General features: G+C 43.3%; 1 protein-coding gene and 1 pseudogene across 3 annotated transcripts; one reads left to right on the forward strand and one right to left on the reverse strand.

Moving 5' to 3' along the window:
• Nucleotides 1-2,883: 2,883 nt before the first annotated feature.
• AMZ2 (archaelysin family metallopeptidase 2) lies at nucleotides 2,884-10,448 on the forward strand. 3 transcript variants are annotated; one of them, XM_037128138.2, is made up of 7 exons: nucleotides 2,884-2,973; nucleotides 4,458-4,740; nucleotides 5,026-5,199; nucleotides 5,282-5,410; nucleotides 7,334-7,497; nucleotides 8,934-9,110; nucleotides 10,046-10,448. In XM_037128138.2, the coding sequence occupies exons 2-7, from the start codon at nucleotides 4,458-4,460 to the stop codon at nucleotides 10,199-10,201; spliced, it is 1,083 nt and encodes a 360-aa protein (XP_036984033.2). In that variant the 5' UTR covers nucleotides 2,884-2,973; the 3' UTR covers nucleotides 10,202-10,448. The 3 variants fall into 3 exon arrangements, with proteins under 3 accessions (XP_036984033.2, XP_036984032.2, XP_036984034.2); XM_037128137.2 differs by having other exon boundaries at nucleotides 2,896-3,102; XM_037128139.2 differs by lacking the exon at nucleotides 2,884-2,973 and having other exon boundaries at nucleotides 4,570-4,768.
• An 8,415-nt stretch (nucleotides 10,449-18,863) lies between these two features.
• Nucleotides 18,864-19,582, reverse strand: LOC119052912 (retinol dehydrogenase 14-like; annotated as a pseudogene).
• Between the last annotated feature and the right edge of the window lie 1,789 nt (nucleotides 19,583-21,371).

The following is a 21,371-nucleotide window of genomic DNA, read 5'->3' on the forward strand; positions in this document are numbered from 1 at the left end:
GCCCAATATATATATATATTGGCAGACTATATATGCATATATATATATGGCATTTACATATATATTTACATATGTGCATATATCTCTGGCATTTATATATATGGCATTTCTTTCCTGCTTTCTATAGCCTTCTAATTTTGTTAAAGTTTTCTTTTTTAACCCTGGACAACTGACATACACATCTATTTCTAAAAACCAGAATCTGTAGTTATCTTAGAAATGTAGATAGTCTGTGGTTCACTCTGCAATATTAGTTAATAGGCAAAAAAAAAAACCACCCCAAAACCTTAATTACAATCCCATCCTGGACTCAGCATTGTGAGGCCTTCCTTACCTATACCCCTCATTATGTATACTTTTCCTCCAAACCACCTATTATCCTGGTGTCCTGGGTAATGGCAAAGATCTTTTAATTCTAAACAACAAAAACAAACAAAAAAAACCCTACAAAAAATTCCAAAACCCAAACCTTAAAAGAACACACAGCACTATTTTTAAAAACTTTATGCAGAAATATGGTATCTTTCTAAGATTTTCAAGCAACCACAACATTTTTATGCAAAAACAAATGGATTTAAGCAGTTTAAAGGCAAAATGAAGGTTTTCTGATGATGAATACAATGAACTGAATGAAAACCTAATGAATCTCTTTGACGTTCCAGACACCTTGAGTGAAAGTCTTTGCCCTCAACCATCTCACAGCCTAGAAAGGGAGACATTTGGAGAATTAGATTATACTCACTGTGAGAAGTATAATGACAGCATATATACACAAGACAGTGAACCTTGCAGAAAAGGGAGATTTGTCTTGAGGGAAGTTGGGTTAGAGAGAGCCTTACCAAAATAGGTGGTAACTCAGCTAAAGGGGCCTCTCAGGAGGGCAGGCCATTCAACTAAAAGAGAGTCCAAAGTTATTCATTTGATCCCTAAAACTCTGTAAGGTCAATGCTATTATTATTTCTGTTGTACAAGCCAGGGAAGAGACTCACGAGAGGTTAAACGATGCAGGTCACATGCTAACAAGTGAAGGTTCTAGGGTACAAACACAGACCATCATCTTAGCTCCTGTGCTACACTGACTCCTGGGACACCTGGAGATAGGCGTTCAATCAAAAGCCTTAACATCCAAGAAAGCCTACTACTTCTCAGGCATGGCAAGACTGATGCACCAGTGTCCACAGTTTGCAACTTTGAGAATAGGCATGGTATGAATACGTTTCATGGAAGAAAGTATTCAGGAAAGGGTGGATATGAACACTCTGTTCAGCGAATGAATGTTGTGATTTGGGGATCCAGGAGGATGATCAAATGAGAGGCTGAGGCAATCAACGGAGTTTCAAAGATCAAACATTTACGTAGTAAAGTTCCTCTAAGGGAAGTCAACAAGTGCTTAAGGGTGGAGAAGAAACAATTAGACAGGTGCTGAGCTCATTAAGAAAGAGAAAGAGTGTGTATGTGTTTCCTTTTTGGAGCTTGGGAAAAGGAATTTGGATGAAGACATACTGGAGTATGGTAAAACGTCCTGAGCTTCAAAAGAATAGAGATTACTTTGTAGGACAATGGCTTAGAAATGAAAAACAGGGCTTAGGAAGTACGTTTGAGTGAAGGTTGAGAGGGAAGAAGTGACCACCAGGGAGGGAGGTTGGGTGTCCCTTAAGGTGAAGGTCTTGGAAGAGACCCTGTGGAAAACGGCCGAGGTTTGAGGAACAGGTTTATAATGGAATAGGGTTTGGTGGGGTTCCTTTGCAGGAAGTTGCTAGGAGGAACTGAGTGGAGAGCATGGGACAAAACTGGAGATGAACCGAGTTTAAGAAGAAGGAGGGTATGTGGGAGGGTGAGCTTGTTTGGAGGCCAGCTGAAAGGGAGAGGGGATGCTCATTAGGTATCGATTTGTCCTTGGCAGCACTGAGTGGCATTAGCCAGCCTGACCATCCAGGTCCTAGTGTTTGATGGGCATTGGGATGCATGAGGGGGCTGTAGAGGGGGTGGGTTAGGGGATCCTCTACTTTGATGCACTCAATTTCCCAGAGCTGAAGGGGGCCTTTGGGACGAGAGTTCTCTCTCCTGTCCTTTTCCATCCACATTTGAAACGCGAGGCCCAGAAAGGTTAAGAGGCCTATTGAAGGCCACAGAGCTACTTCAGTCCTGATATCCGCTGGGGACCTGTTCTACTTCACAGCCGAGCTCTGGCAGACGCAGTGAGACACCAAGGGACGCACGTCGTGGGTGGAGAAAATCAGCCGGCGGCTTTTGGCTGGGACACCGCCTCTGCGCGGCCCGCGACTCCACGCGCTGCACCTGCAGTTCGCGGTTGTGGCTGGCGCTTCCTCGCGCCCCCGGCCGGCCGTTGGAGTCACAGCCACCAAATAAAGAAGCAACCAAATAAAGGAGGGAAAGTACAGTGGGTGACGGCACCAGGGAGCGTGCTGAGGCTGTGCGTCAGCCACCGGCCGCGGCTGACTTATATTTGGACCAGGATGGTTAAATTAGTCACTTTTCAAACCCACGGCTCACCAAGCACATTCACAATCATGCAAAGCCGGGACGCCGGTGCTGCCCCAGGGGGAACCACTGCCGCATGACCCGGCCTCCTGCGAAGGGGGCCTCGCTCCAGCTTCCCCTGGGTCCTGCGGCCCAAGGGCATCCCTTGAGAGACTAGTGGCGGCGCCCCCCGTGAGGGCCAGAGGAGGAAGGGCGACCGCGGGGGCTGACTGCGGCGCCTCGTCGCCCCCTGGCGACCCTCTTCTGCTCTGGGACACAAGGGCAGCGCCTGCTGCTAGAATTGGGACTCTTCGTACAACAGACAGTTCTACGCTTCGGGGCGTGGCAAGGCGGTGGCGCGCTCACCCGGGCTGGGCGTGGCGGTGCGTGACGTCACAGAAGGGGCGTGGCAAAGCGCCGGCCGCCGGGCGCAAGCGCGCAGGGGCCACTGTGGGCAGGCGTCCTGGCCTCGTCTAAGCCTGGAGGGTGAAGGTAGTTTTTTGTAGACGTCATAGCTGGGCCGGGGATTCTTGGAATGTGCTGCCGGGACGTGGAGAATGGGGACCGTGGCCACTGCTATTCAGTGTTGAGGATGTGGGGGTGCAGCCACAGCAGAAGGAGGTAGAACAGCGGGCACTGTGGTGTCTTCGGGGAGGAGGCCCGGCCCGCGAGGAGGCGCGTCAGGGAGAGAAGACGAAGCGAAAGTCGGGGGGGGGGGGGGGGGACCCCGACCTCACCCCCAGCTGGGGAGCGGGTGGCGCCGGCAAGGGCGAGCCCCAGGTGCCAGTTGCTAGAGGCAACAACCTCCAGTGACCAACTTGTCCTGGCTGCCCGTGATGTGCAGGTTTGGGCTTGGCGGGATTGCAGGCCCGCAGCCCACGGAGGTGACCCTGTTCTGCTCCACAGGCTCCACCCAGAGTAGACCCGGGAGACTTCTTAATATCAGGCTTTAAAACGCCATTATTTTTAATGTTAGGGCGAAGGCACCCCACATAACACCTTCCTGCCCAGACCCTGAGATGCGGGTCCTTGTGAGGTGAAAACTTCAGCAGGAGTCTTCCTTCCTAAAGGCAAGAAGACAAGGAGGGCACCCCCTGGCTTGATGCTTTGTCCAGTAGAAGTCAAATTTCAGCCCATTGGGGGTCGGCGAGGATGAGTCTGCTCTGGGATCAGAGCTTTGACCATGGAGACCTCAGTTTCAGAATTCTCCCACACTCAGGACCCCCCAGGATTCAGATATGCAACCAGGATTTCCCCATCTAATATGTATCCCTAAGCTGGAAAAGTCTAGATAATTAGTAACTATGGTAGGCTCCAGACAAATGTCCAGTTTTCCCTTTTCCAACCTAAAAAGCCTTGTGATGGGACAGCTGTTTGGCCCATTCAGACAGAAGGAGGAAAGCTCTACCTAAACCCAGGCTGTGAAAGGAAGGGGCCTGTCACTGTGAGTCTGGCTTTGGAATTAGTCACTGATGTCTTTGCCGGGGTGACCAGACCTGGAGACGGTAAACTTCAGAGGTTGAGATGTGTCCTCAGCCTGCAGTTAAGTTACAGAACCAGGCGTCCTTGCATTAGTCCTCTGTTTGGTCTTGGACACCTTTGAGTCACATTGGGAAGGATGAGTGTTTCTCATGTGGCCTTAATGAGTCAATTCATAATATCCCTATTAGTAGCCAAGTGACAGAAATTGGAAGTCAGGCCATACCTTTATGGATTACCACTAGTTTTTAAAAATGGGATCAAGTGCCATTAAGAGATGGAGGAATGAATCTCATGATTTTCTTTTCACTTTTTTAGGTATCTTCCCCAAGAAATTGACTGGAAATGGGGAAAGGAAACAGTAATTGGTGTGACCCCTCTAAGGCATTAGCAGTCAATCCGTCCCTTTCCGTAGAAATTAGAGATGTGTGTGGATGTTGGATAGATTAGAGTCTGGATGTACATTTCATATTTGACTAGCTGTGTTTTCTTGGTAGATGCAAACAGTACGTCACTCGGAGCAGACACTTAGAGCAGCTCTCATCTCCAAGAACCCAGTGCTTGTGTCCCAGTATGAGAAGTTTGGTGCTGCAGAAAGGCGTTTGATGAATGAAGCCTTCCAACCAGCCAGCGATCTCTTTGGACCCATTACTTTGCATTCTCAATCAGATTGGATCACCTCCCACCCTGAGCCTCCCCAAGACTTTGAAGAGTTTTTCAGTGATCCTTCCAGAAAGACACCCTCTCCAGAGAAACACAGTATTTATATACAGTGTATTGGTACATATTGTTAATATGCTGGATTTGGGTTGGTTACACAGTGATGCTGTTGCCACAGATAGTTTGGGCTGTTGATCTCATGTAATGTTGCAAATGTTGTAGCCAGACTGCCTTAAAAGAGGACACTTTGTTTCTAATTCATACTCACATTAATGAAGCATAAAGGTGTATTGCAAATTTAGAGTTGGTTTATTTCTAATTCCAAGTTTACAATTATAGACTGAGGTAAAGATTGAACATTTTAATCATCCTAAAGTATGTCTTTAATTTTTCTTTCTTTTATAGGATCTCTAGGAAACACCAGAGTTATCAGTGAAGAATATATTAAATGGCTCAAGGGCTACTGTGAAGCATTTTTCTATGGTTTGACAGTGAAACTCCTGGAACCAGTTCCTGTCTCTGCAACCAAGTGTTCCTTTAGAGTCAATGATAACACACAAAACCTACAAATACATGCAGGTGAGTTAAAGGACTTTAAATTGTAATTGAGTAGAGGATGTGGAGATATATTTAAAGCACATGTACATTTCTTTTTGAATAGGGCACATCCTGAAGTTCTTAAAGAAGAAGAAACCTGAGGATGCCTTCTGTATTGTGGGAATAACAATGATTGATCTTTACCCAAGAGACTCCTGGAATTTTGTCTTTGGACAGGCCTCTTTGACAGATGGTATTCCTTTTTGACATTGTTTATAGAAACTCCTTCAACTTGAGACTCTTTGGAGATGTTCAAAGAGGGAAAAAATTCCAACCAATTATAATTTTGATACTTAAAACTGTATTTTTCTGGTGCGGCATCATGCTGTATTGGAAGGTGTGTAGTTGATAGATTCCGATGATCTGGGTTCCTCCCCAGGTCAGCCGTTCACTATCTGTATGACCTTGAAGTTAATAATACCTGTTTCACAAGGTCATTTTGAGATAATTTACAGAGAAGTGCTGGTACATAAAAAGTATATATATGCCTGGCACATATATAGGCATTCTGAGCAGCATATGGGAAATGTAAGTAATCTGGTAAGTTGAGTTAAATAAATTGAAGGTATTTGAACTGTCATTAATGTAAGTGAAATTTTGCTAATTGTTTTTTAACTTTTTATAGTCATCTTGCATAGATAGAATAACCACAGACTGCTTTATAACCATATGCTTAACCTGTGTCGCATGTTATTCTAAAGGAAAAGATTTCATTTTAAAAAGTGAACTTCAGTTTTTGATTTGGCATATAATGAGCTTTGACTAAGTAGGATCCCTGCTGGGAACTGGCCTGCAACCCAGGCATGTGCCCTGACTGGGAATCGAACCGCGATACTCTGGTTCGCAGGCCCCCGCTCAATCCACTGAGCTACGCCAGCCAGGGCCAAAATATTTTTAAAAATTAAAAATAAATAAATAAATAAAATGTTTCTACCTTGTTTAAGTTTCTTATATATTGCATCATATATGAGTAGTAGTAAGCTAGCAGCATTGATCTGCTAAGCAGTGAGACAATATCTTATAAGTGACTATTCTCTAAGTTTACAGAGATTCCTGTTTTTAAATTGAGAAATATTTAGTTATAAAGAAAATAATCTATTTATAAGATTATTAGAAAAAATTAATGCTAAAGGGATTGTAGTGAAATATGCCCACACTTTGGCCAGATGAGGTTACTTGTGACCCATGAGTAGATTCTGTTTTTTTTTTTTTTAACTTTCAGAATGCTTTCTCTTCCTAAATTTCAAATACCAGTGGACACTTTCCAAGAGTTTGGTGAGGAGCATTCTTTTTGAATCTAGTTGGATTGGACAAATTTACTATGAAATCATTTTTGTAACAAAAAATCCTTATGACTTACCATAAACAAATGAAAGGCATAAATAAAAGTGGCAACATAAACAAGTCAAATTATGAAGCAACCTCCTGTAGAATGAGCTGTAAATCATACTCTGTCCTCCATGTGTGTGAAGATGGTTTAGACAAGCCTAAGACCTAACACAGAAAGTCAGTCACAAGAAGGTTTATTCTGGTCACCCGACCCCAGCCACACAGAGTTGGGCTGTGCTTCAGAAGGGGGAGGGGGAGAGGCTCTGGCTTCTCCCTAAAGCCATGGTCAAACCATGGTGTCCAAGGCTTCGGGGCAGTGGCAGGGCTCCTTTCCTCAGTAGCATGGCACCAGGGGGGTGCAGGCACCCTCACTGACATAGGTCACAGAGATCTGTTTGTTGTGTCCTTAAAGAGAAAGCTCCTGAGGGCGGGTCGTTCATGGGATCCTTTTCTTTATTCTTCCTGGGGTGCTTGATTTGGACTATTCTTTGAGAAAAAGACTTCTTTTGAGGGAAAACAAAACCCCTGTGGAACTTCTAATTTGTCAAGAATTTGACGTCAAGATGAGTGAGTTTTGCAGGGCAGGGCAAATTGGACAGAAGAAGGTTTTGATAGGGAATCTGGGGCAAACTCTCCCTTTGTCTTGGGAAACCTCAAGCACGGTGGCCTCTGTGAACACCGGAGTACAGATGTGCGCTCCCCGACCCGATGCCCTAGCAGGCTCCCTTTTGGTCTTCCCTTCTGAAATCTTAGCTCTCATTCTGTTGTTGCTTGTCCTTCTCTGTAGGTGTGGGGATATTCAGCTTTGCCAGGTATGGCAGTGATTTTTACAGCTCAAGCTATGAAGGCAAAGGGAAGGTGTTGCAGAAAAAGTCTTCAAGTGACTATTCTGTCTTTGACGACTATTACATTCCTGCGGTGACTAGCGTTTTGCTGCTTCGGTCCTGTAAGGTGAGTTGTTTATAAAATCCGGCAGGGCTATCTTTTTTTTTTTTTTTTTTTTTAATAATACAGAGTAGAATTTTTTTTATAACTCTTTTTTTAAGATTTTATTTATCTTTAGAGGGGAAGGGAAGGAGAGAGGGAGAGAAACATCAATGTATGGTTGCCTTTCATGCATCCCCTGCTGGGAACTGGCCTGCAGGGAACCGGCCTGCAACCCCTGTATGTGCCCTGACTGGGAATCGAACCACGATTGTCTGGTTCGCAGGCCCGTGCTCAATCCACTGAGCTACACCAGCCAGGGCCCGGCAGGGCTATCTTTAAAGAGATCTTAGTTCTCATTCCTCTCGATTTTACATGAACACTCCTGAAGGTAATGTTTGTTATAAATGAGTTTGTGTCATTTGTATACTTTTGGTGGCTATTGCTTGACTGAGTTTATCAATAAAAACAATTTAAATGGATACCTTAATATTGAAATTTAGAGGATCTATGCCCGTTTTTTGTCCTGTTAGTTACCCACAGCCCTGGCTGTACCCATATCCTCACCATTCTGTTAATTCCAGAATTCTGGTGTGGGTAGGTAACCTGCCCTTTCAGGCTGCTGTGGTCATCGAGCAAAGCTGCTTTGCTGGGCTGAGGCCTGGAGGGCTTCTGTTCCCTAGTCTCTCAAGGAGGATGGCCTTTCTCTTGGTCTCCAGGCTGCCTTGTGCTGTAGTTAGTTCTACTGACAGTTCCTGATGTCTACCCCACCACTGCTCTTTGGAGAACCTTTCTCCTCATTTTATCCATTTTCATAGGCAGGGACATAGGCTTTTTGCTTTCACCTTTACTGTCTGTGGGGTTTGAGAACTACACCGTATAGAACAATGGTGTCAAGGTACATTCCCTGCATCAGCATCACCTCATATGCTTGTTAACATGCAGGTCAAGACCTACTAGACCTACTGACCCCGAATCTCTGGGGGAAGGCCCCAGAATTTAAATGGTACAAGTTTCTCACTGCTGTAGGCCACTGTCAGTCACCTAGCAGCAGTACACTACCCAGAGATCATTTGGCAATATGGGGAGAGATTTTGGGTTGTCACAGTTGTGGAGTGGATGCTACTGGCATCTAGTAGGTAGAGGCCAGGGATGCTGCTAAGCATCCTACAGGGCCAGGATAGCCTCCTTCCTTCAAACAATAATCCCAAGGTATCAGTGCTGTCAAGATTGAGAAACTCTGGTGCAGTGGTAAGTAAGTAGTTAGGTATAGTGATGAAAGCAGTAACACATTGAAGGAAATGAAGGGTTAAGTCTTTGGGCAGATAGTTTAGGTGATGACTGTAAGGGAGTTGATTGCTGTAAGTTTGGGGTATTTTTTGGAAAAGTAAGAAAAAGAAGGGGTGCATAACTGATATTTGATAATGGTGGCACTATAAAACTTCAATGTGAATGTGTTGCAGACTTTAACCCACGAGATTGGACACATATTTGGACTTCGACACTGCCAGTGGCTCGCATGCCTGATGCAAGGCTCCAACCACCTGGAAGAAGCTGACCGGCGCCCCCTACATCTGTGCCCTATCTGTTTACGCAAGTTGCAGTGTGCTATTGGCTTCAACATTATAGAAAGATACAAAGTAATTTGGGGTGGTGCAGTCAAAAGGGGGGAAGTGGTTATATAGGTAGCAAACTACATATTCTATTAGGCCCTTCTCTGGAACTTTCATTTATCAGAGGAGATTAGTGCAAAGATAAGCAGGAAGCTGTGGTTAGAAAAAAAACATACAGAGAAATATCCTTAAAAACTTTGACTTGCCTCTGAGTGTTTTACACTTAAAGTGCAATGAGAAATGGTGGAAGAGGTTTCTATATTTGTGATTCACTTAGGGCAAGAGAACCTGAAGTTTCAGAACAGAATAAATATACGTGTGGCCAAGTTTGTTTTTAAAAACTATGTAAATTCGTGGAGTGACTTACCTCACCAAATATGGGACTGAGGTATGTGATAGTCGTTGGAGGAAAAGATGATTTTTAAGAAGGAAGAGGCAAAGTACATAATCTCAGTATGTGAATGTATGTGTCCACATGTATCTACAAACAGCAGTGGACATCAGTTAACTACTCATGGATACAACCATCAGGTGACTGCAGGTGACTGCACAGATGTCTAACGTATCTTCATATACATTCGTGTTCCCTTAGCTGTGGGTACACCTATGTACGCATACCCAGTCACATCAAACAAAATCACAGTATAATGCCTTGTGGAACATTTAGCAAGTTGAGAAAAGAATTATTTTCCCACCCCAAAAAGCTAAGGATTAGTGCATTTCTTTTTAATCTTTTCTCCTATGCATACTTGTGACTGTAATTTATAATTTGTATGTTTGCATATTTTTGGTATATATTCTTTTGCTCAGTATGTCAGCACAAGTGTTTTTTCCATATTGATATTGATCTTTATCAAATGGAACATCTTCATGGGGTAATCTAAGTCACCAATTTAGAGAATCTGATTTCGAAGCCAATGCTGTGCTTTGTTAAAATACTCATCTCTTTTCTTCTTTCCAAGGCCCTGGTGAGGTGGATTGATGATGACTCTGCTGACACACCGCGAGTCACTCCAAAACATAGTCGTGAGGACAATGTGAATTTGCCAAAACCTGTGGAAGCCTTTAAGGAGTGCAAAGAGTGGATAATGAAATGCCTTGCTGTTGCCCAAAAATAAGAACCTTCATATAGGAGTAATTAAAATAAGTACTTGTACATTATGCTTTCTTTTGGATCAAGTACTTCTCTGGAATAAACTGTTTACTGATCCTGCCCTGTATCAAAGTAACAGAAGAGAAGCACCTTTAAAGCACTTGAATTTGAAATGAGGCTCATTTTGAATCATAAAAACTCTAAACTCTTTTGAATGATAAAAACTCTAAACTCTTTTGTATCATTTTGAATCATAAAAACTCTAAACTCTTTTGTCTTTGTAGCCTGGTCTGTGATAGCAAGCACATGGTATCCAATCTTCAGATATGTTTATTATATTTTTATATGTCTCCTGTGAAGGCTGAGATCAGCAGTAATTAGTAAGTAAATAAATAGGGTAAACATAGCTATATATGTCCCAAGAAAGGATTTTCAAGGACCCTAATTTCCAGGGGGTGATTTGGTTCAGTTTTTCTTATTTATTAAAATATATTTTATTGATAATGCTGTTACAGTCATCCCAATTTTTTCCCCTTTTGCCCATTACCCCCTTCCCTCCAGCAATCCCCTCCTTAGTTCATGGGTCATGCATATATGTTCCTTGGCTTCTCCATTTCCTGTACTGTTCTTGGTATCCTCCTATTTTGTACCTATAAATTATGCTGCTTTTAAAATATTTATTTATTTTATAGGGAGGAGAGAGAGAGACACACACACACACACACCAATGTGTGGTTGCCTCTCATGCACCCCCTACTGGGAATCTGGCTCACAACCCAGGCATGTGCCCTGACTGGGAATCAAACAGGTGACCCTTTGGTTCGCAGGCTGGCGCTCAACCCACTGAACCACTCCAGCCAGGATGTAACCTCTGTCATTTTTATCATGGTATATCTTACTGTGGTCCTTTTTGGGTCCAAGTTGTTTGGGACTCTGTGCTTCTTGAACCTGTATGTCTTACTTCCTTTGCCACATTGGGGATGTTTTCTTTCATTATTTTTGCAAGTAAATTTTCAATATCTTGCTCTCCCTCTTCTCCTTCTGGCACCCCTATGATTCAGGTGTTGGTATATTTAAAGTTGTCCCAGAGGTTCCTAAGACCTATCCTTTTTTTTTTTTAATTCTTTTTTCTTCTGTTCTGGTTGAATGCTTTTTCCTTCCTTGTGTTACAAATCATAGGTTTGATTTTTGGCTTCCTACTCTCCACTGTTGGTTCCTTGTATATTTTTATTTATATCACTTAGTGTAACCTTCATTTCTGCCTTTATGTTTTTGCCATACTCAATGAGTTCTTTGAGCGTCCTGATCACCAGTGTTTTGAACTCTGCATCTGGTAGGTTGATTATCTCTGTTTCATTTAGTTCTTTTTCTGGGGTTTTGTTTTATTCTTTCATATGGGCCATATTTCTTTGTCTCTTCAATTTGGCAGCCTCCCTGTGTTTGTTTCTGTGTATTAGGTAGAGCTACTTTGACTCTCTTTAAAAAGTACCTGTAAATTGTGTGGGGTGGAGCCTTAGATAATTGCCAGGACTGGGCAACGCACTTCACCACTCTGTGGCTCTGTGTGATTGGCAGGACTTGGAGAGGGGACAGTGCTGCTCTCTGGCATCTGGAGGTTTGCCTGGCACTCCCCCCATTTCCAGTCACTTTACCCACTTCCCGCATGCAACTGGCACCCTTCCAGCTGTCGAATCTCAGAGTGGGTGGGTTTGAATACGTTCTGAGTATATGCAGGCCATTTAAATGAACTCTTAAAAATCTGGCAGTTTCTTCCACTGACCCAACCCCCACTGGTTTTTATAGCCAGAAGTTATGGGGATTTATCTTCCCAGTACTAGAACCCTGGGCTGTGTGGTGTGGTCTGGGGCTGGGTTTACTTGCTCCCATGATATCCCTCCCAATTTTTTATCCACCACATGTGAACGTGGGCCTGCATGTTGTACCACTACCACCACTGCCTCCTGGTGCCATGCTGCATCTCCACACTTTCCCACCCATCTCTGCGACTCTACCCCTCCTTCCCGTCTGGATGAATGTGGCTTCTTTAAATCCTTGGTTGTCAGACTTGCATACAGCTTGATTTTCTGATGGTTCTGATTGTTATTTGTTTTGAGAAATAGTTTTAAGTCCCTCTGTGGCTGAGTGAGGAGGCAAATTGTGTCTACCTATGCCTCCATCTTGACCAGAAGTCCTGCTTCAGTTTTTCAAAAGAGGTGCTCCCCTCTGTTAGACCCACCAGGTCACCTTCTCCACTCACATACCTTCTCTTATTCTGTGAACTTTCTTTACCCTCTGGGCTGCTTCACATCAGTTTTTCTCTGCTTGTTGTCAGTTTCTATCTGAAAGACACGACTACTTGTTTCCAGTTTCAGCAGCTTAAAATGTACCTCCTTTCTAGAATACCTGCAAGCGAAAATAAGAGTGGTACTTGTACTACACCAACCTCTGCTGGTGTTGGTAGTGATGGGGGTTACCTTGCAATTGTCAGCTTTAATCAACACAGTCATTTGTGAGGATTTTTGCAAATAATTGGCTATAATGGTCCTTAGGTTTGTGAGTATTATGCTTTCTCTGTGGGCTTAGAGCAGCTGCTGGGGTTTTTCCTGCAATATTATCTCTCTCACTTCTTTGCAGTGCTTACTTGACTGGGGGAGAGAATGTGATAGGATTGCCTGTTGCTGTACCAGGAGGCACCAGGATGGCCTGATGGTCGTGAACATCAGCTTCATTTTCGTGCTGGGGAACAGGCTGAAAACCTCAGACAGAACAAACCGCTTCTGCTAGATCAGTGTGTGCTGGTAATGGTGACGAGACGTTAGAATGATCATCGGACTGGGTGCTGGTGAGTGGAGCGCCTTTCTTTCTTTCCCATCTTAACCTCGAGGGTGAAACTTAAAGGTAATTTTGTTTCAAACTTTGAAACCCAATTTTTTCCTTTGTTATTTATGCAGTATGATTTAAAGAACATTTAATAACTGAATCGGTGATTTCCCTTACATTCAGTCTCCTACTTGATTAAGCCTCTAAGTCATTTAGGAACCGATGGTTTGCCAGGAAACCCAATTGGAGAGTGGACGCTTGGCCACTTTGTACTGTACTGAGAAGAGACCCCATGGAGCACGGACTCCTGTGAGTCCTGTTATGGGTTCTGTTTCCCCAGTGATGTCTTTTCCCAAGTAACGTACTTTTAATCGTTGTTCAGTCCACCCATTAAAAAGTGTATAGACAGAGGAGAAGGGAGGGAGAAAGAGAAGTATAGAAACATCAATGCGTGGTTGCCTCTCGCACACCCCCTACTGAGGACCTGGTCCAAAACCCAGGCAATGTGTCTTGACTGGGAATCAAACTGGTCACCCTTTGGTTCTCTGACTGGCGCTCAATCCACTGGGCCACACCAGCCAAGGCTCCATCCATTGTTTTTCATTTTCCTGCAAAGTAAGTGCAGGTTTAGTCCTATAGGTTAGCATTAGTTATAACCTAAGAAGTCAAATTTGGTGAGGTGTGTAAAGTGGGGTCACAGTTACTTGGACAAGATGTAATGCCCATTTGTACCTGCTCTGCACTGTAAGATTAGGAAAACAATCTGCTATTAAAAACCAAATCATCCAGTTTCAAAACAAATCAAAAGTGGGACACACGTAAGTTTTATATGACAGGTATTCACTTAAGTGCTGTGAATAAGTACTGGGTTGATGCACTTTTAGGCAATTTGTTAGGGTTAGGTTTAAAAATATGATTACTGCAACTAAATTTTATGTCCTATCTTTCTATCTTTAGAAAAATGATTTTTTACTCAGTAACAAGCAGAAATCCATGTAGATTTTGCTCTGAACATGTTGAATGAACAAGATCTTTAAGAGTAAAGAGCATTAATAATTTTCTACTGTCTAAACACTATTTTAGAAATAGGTCACTCTGAAGTGCTGTTCACTTTGACTATTCACTATAGGATTAGTCAAGGGAAGGATTAAGTGTTAACATTTCAGTTCTCCAAGACTATTGATGGGGAGGGTTAAAGAGAGGAATGTGGCAAGGATTCTACTTAGGTTGTTATCCAGCTTGTTCTATTAAGTGCAAGTCCCCTGGATGCGAATACTTGTAAATGTCTAACACTTGAGGACCCCAGGGTCTGAGTTGTTCCCTCCTCAGAGCAAGCATGATAAAATCCGTGCAGGCAGCTGTGGGACCTCCGGCGGCCCTGCACGCTGGCCTTTCCTTCTCAGGAAGCAGTATCACTGTTCCTGGCAGAGCCCCGTGCAAGAGTGCGAGCCTCAGACCTCAGACAGGCAGCTGCAAGCCATCACTCCAAGCCAGCCCCCGTCTCTGTCCCGAGGAAGACCCTTGGCGCTCCAGAGCCGAGGATTGTGACTCTGCCTTCCCCAGCGCCAGGTACCCCTAAGGGGACCACCATCCTGCCATGCCACACACGTGTTCACCCTCACGCGGGCCACACCCCCGGGGAGGCCTTGGGAAATCTGTGTGGCAGTGCAGCAGAGCAGTAAGTGGAAACACTTCTCAGGGAGCAAGCATGTACGCAGTGCTTTCCAAGAGTTAGATCTTAGTCAGTTCTCTGGTTCTGCTTGGTGGTCCAGAGCAGAAACAGCTAATATAATAAATGTAATATGAGCCACATACATAATATAACTTTTTCAAATGGCTTCATTAGTATATGCTAAAGGAAGCAGGTGAAATTAATTCAGTCATATATTTTATTTAATCCAATATATGTAATGAATATACAAATTATTAAGGTATTTTACATTCTGTTTTCGTACTAAGGCTTCAAACTCTGGCTGTTTTGTACCCGTGCGGCCCAACTCAGTTCTGACTGGCCCGTTTTGGGTGCTCCACAGCTCCACGTGACTCGTGGCTGCTGTGCGGACAGCCCCAGCTCTAGATCAGGGCCTTCGTGTAGTCTGCGCGGAAGGCGTATGAAACTGAATTAACAGGGGAAAATGCTTTTTAAAGGAGAAGGTCTTGCAGGGCCTCTGGCAGCACAGTAAGGGCTGGTATTCAAGCTGCGAGGGTGTGAACACTTTTGGATCTTGCTGTTAACTTCTCTGTTGGGTTGTTTTTTACACTCTTCTGTTATTGCCAAGGACCTAGTATTTCCTTTAAATGTGTTTTCATTTGTGGAAAGCAAAATTTTAAAGTATTAATAACGTGAATGTTGCTGAGTCCATTTCAAAGATGAGAAAACAAGCCTGCAGTAGCTAAGTAAACTGTGTGCAGTGACACCAGAGGCAGAAATGGGACCATATCCCAGGTCTTCCTAATTTCATTTTCACTGTGCTGCATGACCTCATAAGAAGTGAAGTATTACAAGCCAGAAACCTACCATGTTTTTACAGATTGTTTTAGAAGGGGTTATAAGATTAAACTCTTTTTCAATTTATTTTCTCTTCAAGTGGGGCCATCTGTGGTTGATCGAGATCAGCAAAAATCAGAGTACTTTGTCTTAGCACCAAGAAAGAGGTTCGCTATCCACAAAGAACTCGCTAGTAGTTGAGGCATTAAAAAAAAGTATAATGGAAAAATGTCTACTAGAAATGGGTTAAGTAAAAACAAAGGCTGCTCCAGCAGTATGTTAAAACTCAGAGCCTGCGTTCTCATTCCATCCTAGTGGTCATTTCTTCCCACTGTTTAGTCTCTGATGGGTCTGTTTTCTTCCTTATACCTGACCTGTGTATGAGGACGTTATTGCTGGGCACTTTGAGACCCATCTCAGACATTGGACCTGTAACAGGCTTTGAGCACAGTGCTTTGTGTCCTGTGCCCAGGCAGTCTAAATGCTTCATAGCAGCACCAGACACTCTTGAGCTGTAATCAAGAATAGATATCTATGGGGGCAACTTTGCCAGCACAGTCCCCCTGTCTGCCATGGGTGAAAGTGAAACTACCAAGACATGATCTGCTTGGGGAGGAAAGGTGGCCAGTCCCTCAAAGGAGAAGGGCCAAGAGCCCCTTCCTCAAGGGGCTTTTATTGGGTTCGTTTGCACAAGAATCCAGGTAAGGATCAAACAATAGATAGCATTCAAAGAACTATGAGGGCTTATTCCCAGTCAGGGTCAGATAGCTAAAGAGCCATAAAACTGTAAGGAACTAACTTCTTGCTTGGACCCTTATCATTTAAATGAGAGCATTCTAAACAAAGCAGGTTTCACAGGATTTTTACATATTTTTTCTTAGGCCTGATCATCCAGGGAACCTGCCCTAGATGGCAAAGAGCTGCACTGCTTTCCCAGTCATAGGTTTTTTGGCTTAAGTGGATTAGAGCCAGGAAGCACTTCTCCCAGATGAAAATGGGGACTCAGTCTATGTCAGAATAGCGGGGGCGAGGGGGGCATCCATCACTCCCTCTTTGTTGCAGCCCCCCCCCCACCATTCCTTCCATGATGGCCTCCCAAGTGATCATGTCTGGTCTAGGTTGCCCCTCCTCTGAGCGGATGTATTCACCATAGACTAACCAGCCAACCACTGGGGGCAGGGGACAAGCTTTGTTTCCTTAGTGACTCCCATTCCAGAGGTCACTCACTCAGCCTTAGCCAGGGGGGGTAGCTACAACTCCTGAAACCAGGCAGAACGGTTCCCAACAGAAATCAACTTTTTTCTCTAGCAAAAGTCAATGAAAAATAAAGAACTCATTTATTCACTGGACAATATTTTTGGAGCATCACCTACTATGTGCCGGGCCCTACTCAACACCTTGGGTATAATGTAGCAATGAACAAAAAACTGGTTCCCTAATGTGCTCATTGAAGAGACAGATTAATGAAATGAGTAAACATATGCTTTTATAATCTAATACTAGAGTAAAGGGATAGCAACAAGTGCTGTTTCAAATAGGATAGTCAGGAATGCCTCCTCAGGGGTGACCTTTGTAGGGGACTAAACTGAAGTGTCACATCATGTACACATTAAGGGAAGGGCGCACTGGGCAAAGGGAACCACAAATGCCAAGGCCTAATTCTTGTGATTTCAAGGAGCAATAGGAAGGCCAGTACAGGTAGAGTAGCAGCACCAAGGGGGGATGAATAGCCTCCATCAGGCCGTGCAGGAAGGGCCCATTGTTAAGGACTGGGTTTTCAATGTGATCGAGTCTGACTTGTGCCTTGACAGGATATCATAAGGCTGCCATCTGGAACATAAAGGCCAAGGTGTGCTGGTTGGATAGATAGCAAGAGTGGAAGCAGGTAAGCCAGCTAGACATTGATTGCAATAGTCCAGCTATGATGATCCTGGCTTGGATCAGGGCTACTGGTACTTTGACAAGAGCAGTCAGGTCCTGGGTATGTTTAGGAGGTAGAGCCAACAGGGTCTGTGGATGAGCATGTCTGGAGAGCAGGATCGAGAGTTCTGTGGAGGCCTTGTTAAAGTGGAAATGCCTGGTTGGCGTGGCACCCACCTGCTGTCACATGGGCCTGTACAAGTCCAGAGCTCAGTGACATGGTCTGGACTTGGTGTGGGAGTTGACAATGTGGAGAAGGTGCTTAAAGCTTTGACTGCATTCTGGGGGCACAAGTTGCTGGGAGAGTTAGTGTGTTTGCTTTTTTTCTTGAGTTGCTGGAGATGTATATAAGTAATATATTGCTGGCCACATGGCCACAGTTTGTATTTTCTGTCAGTAATCTTTGGTGAGCTATATTTGAAAAAACGCCCTGGCCTATGTGGCTCAGTTGTTTGGGTCATTGTCCTGTAGACTGAATGGTTGTGGGTTTGATTCCTAGTTAGGGCACATGGTGTGGATTCAGTCTCTGGAGACTGTGTAGGAGAGGCAGCCAATTGTTGATTCTCTCTTACATCCATGTTTTTCTCCCTCCCTTGCCTTTTCTCTAAAAAAATCAGTGGGCAGGTCCTTGGGTAAGGATGGAAAAAAAAGCCCTTTATAGATAGAGGTTTGGGTTATCAGTTTTGCTATCTAATTTCCCCTTAGTCCATAGTCACTGAAGTAATTTTGATCTGGATGTGAGAGGTTTTCTTACGTGAAAAGCCAAGTTTTTCTTGTTCTGTTCCTCAAGGAGTCATTACAGAAACTGAACACAAGGGGGAGAGAGTTTCCTTACTTATGCAATAGTGGCTGGGCCACCTGTTGGAACCCTCACTTGTCTTAACCCTGTATCAAAAACAAATTTGGTGACAAAGATAACATCTCATTTCTCAGTACGATGTATATTTATAGGAGTGACCTTTTAACATGTAACATTTGATTTGTCTTTACATTGGTACTTCCAGTTTCTTTTATTTTTCTTGCATCAGTGAATTTATTACAAGTAAGAATTATACTCACACACTGGGCATATTTTTCCACATAAAAGCCAGCATTGTAATAAAAATATTGAACACTTTAGCCATGAAACTCAAAGATAAAAAAAACTTCTCAAGGTATCTATGTTAAGTGACTGAATTCTTTAATATTTATAATCTATGCTTATTTAATTATAATTTTGAAAATATAATTATGTTATTCCTTATTCATTATGCTTAGTATATTTATGGCATCTTTTCTGAAATTTTATGTCCTTCAAAATATAACTTTTCATTACTTCAAAATATCCATACGTACCTCTTAGTGATGCTATTGTAAAACCAAAAGTGTTTTCAAGTAGCAAATGCTCAAGCCACACCGTTCCTGATCACAGATGTAAGTGATGTCCATTTTTAAAAATGTCTCTTTATACTTGTTGTTCTTACTTTAATATGCCAACCATTACTTCACTGATATCCCAGAGTTTTCTTGCAACAGACTCATCCATGGCATTAGGCCGTAGTTCTTCCTCTACAATCCCCAAAGTACTTTCTTGACACACCTCCTACCTCAGGTGAAGAGGCTAAATAAATTGAAGTCTGGGCACCTTCAACTGGAGTTGGGAAAAAAACCCAAGACACCAACCTGAAAAGTCGTTTGCCCAACTGTGGAATGTGTATGTGCCTCCTAAGATTAGTCCAAACACCTCCAGGATGTAAAGCATTGACTGCCATTTGTGCCATCTAAGCAGCGGGCTAGTTCCCTGTTAAAAAGGATGGTAGCTAGTTTGCTCCAACTGTAACAAAAGCTTTTTATCATAGCTTTGTTCTCTGCCCAAGTCTTCAAAGTGGATGTCTCCATATTTATAGAGTTTGGAAGAAACTGCCATAATCCTGCTGGGACCTGAATGTTTGAGTAGTCCAAAGAGAAGATTGGTGAGTAGAAAGTGACCCAGACGATTCACTCCAAACCGCATTTCAGAACTATCTCCATTCTTCATATAGGGCACTGGAAGATCCCTGCATTATTGATCCAGACGTCTAGTCTAGGCTCTTTCTGGAGCATTTCCTGACAGGAGGGGCACTTGGTGTGCTCTGTGGCTAGGCCCAGCTCCTTGATAGCATCACTGGGGCCAGATCCTAGCAGCCCGTGGTCACCCATGGCCCCATGCGAGGTAGCTCTGCAGCCATGCAGCAGCCCAGGCCTCATTGGCCCCTTGATCAGCACAACCTTGTTGGCATGTGGCCTGCATCCTGACTGATGGAACTTAACCTGCTGATGTGCGGGAGAGGGAAAGGGACCCAGCACTGTCAGATCTCCAGCCTAAGAAGACACTTGCAACATTTCTGTCCTAATTCCTCAAATAAAACTAAAAGACATTGAGAGATAACAGAGTGACTTTCTCTAGATTTATTAGGGAGTTACAAATATTTGACTGAACTTTATAGGTATGACTTCATGGATTTATACAAGAAATTGACAACACTGATATTTACTCTTCTCATTACATAAACAGAAATAGCATTGCTACAAATTGCAATGGAGAGAATCTTGTTTCAAATGGCTTGGTTTGGGGTTTTGTCTAAATCAGGGGCGTCAAACTCATTTTCACCAGGATTCACATCAGCCTCACAGTTACCTTCAAAGGACTGAAATAATTTTAGGACTGTATAAATGTAACTAATTCTTAACTGTTAAGGAGCTGAAATTACATCCAGCCCTTTGAAGGCAACTTCAAGGCTGATGTGACCCCCCAGTGGAAACTAGTTTGACACCCCTGGTCTAAATGTGTCATTATATAATGAAAGCACCAATTTGAGGGCTTCTCAAACAGTGATTTGAGTTTCACAACATAACTTGGTGACTTTTTTCTTCATATAAATAAGGCATAATTGGGTATGTGCACTAATGCTGAAAAGACATTTATTAAAAGCATAAATACAAGTGTTTGGGTATATATCAGCAATTAAGATTTACTCTTTCCTTTTAACAAAAAATTAAAGGGCATATGATTTCTGTCAAATATGAATCAGTACTTCTCATTTCTGGTATTAAGGTCATCTTACTTCCTTCTCCTTTAAACCAACCACTGCCACCAACTGAACAAAGATTTGCTGGAACAACCTCACTTGAGTGATGTACCAGAGGCTCCCCACTTTGTAAAATATCAGTACGTGCCAACGACAGAACAAAAACAAATGACCTTTTTCACCCCACGTTGCCTTCTTGGGTTGTGGCTGCTCTCTAGCCATGAAGTGCTTTTTCCAGACAATAAGATTGAAATGAAGATTTGAAGTTAATACACTATTTGGCGGACAACAATGATTCAGGTTATTAAAAATAATATTTAAGTGGCAGAGGCACACCTTGAATTCGTTGGACCTTCAGAAAACAGCTGACACAGCCTTTTCCCTGTATAAAATCAAGGCCCAAATTAGTGGTGGTCTTTGATTTGTAAGGCAACTCTGTGTATTATAAATTTCAAGGTCAATGAAGACATTTGTGACATTTCGTATGAATTAAACAAGGAGATATTCAGATTTAAGAACAGAATGTAAGAGAATTAGGCACATCTCATTCCAAATCATAACCAAAAATCTAAATCAAAGACTTAGGAAATCTAACACATGAAAGAACTTGCCATTTAAATTACTTTGTTAGAGATTAGCGGGAAATAGGGGCTCCAGTGGTGCAATTGATTAGCGCGGTACTTATAAGAGATTAGGGGGAAATTGACAGAGCAAAAACTGTTGAGCACCCTCTCCATTTTGTTCACTAAATTTCATCTGCCCCTTCATAGAGTGGTCTTTCAAAAGGATTTGGTTTTTACCACTGTCTGGCGTAGCTCAGTGGATTGAGTGCGGGCCTGCAAACTACAAGATTGCAGTTTGATTCCCAGTCAGGGCACATGCCTGGGTTGCAGGCCAGTTCCCAGCAGGGGACTCATGAG

The sequence above is a fragment of the Artibeus jamaicensis genome, unplaced genomic scaffold (assembly GCF_021234435.1).
Source record: "Artibeus jamaicensis isolate MK-2021 breed Jamaican fruit bat unplaced genomic scaffold, CSHL_Jam_final contig_1998, whole genome shotgun sequence".
Lineage (NCBI taxonomy): Eukaryota > Metazoa > Chordata > Mammalia > Chiroptera > Phyllostomidae > Artibeus > Artibeus jamaicensis.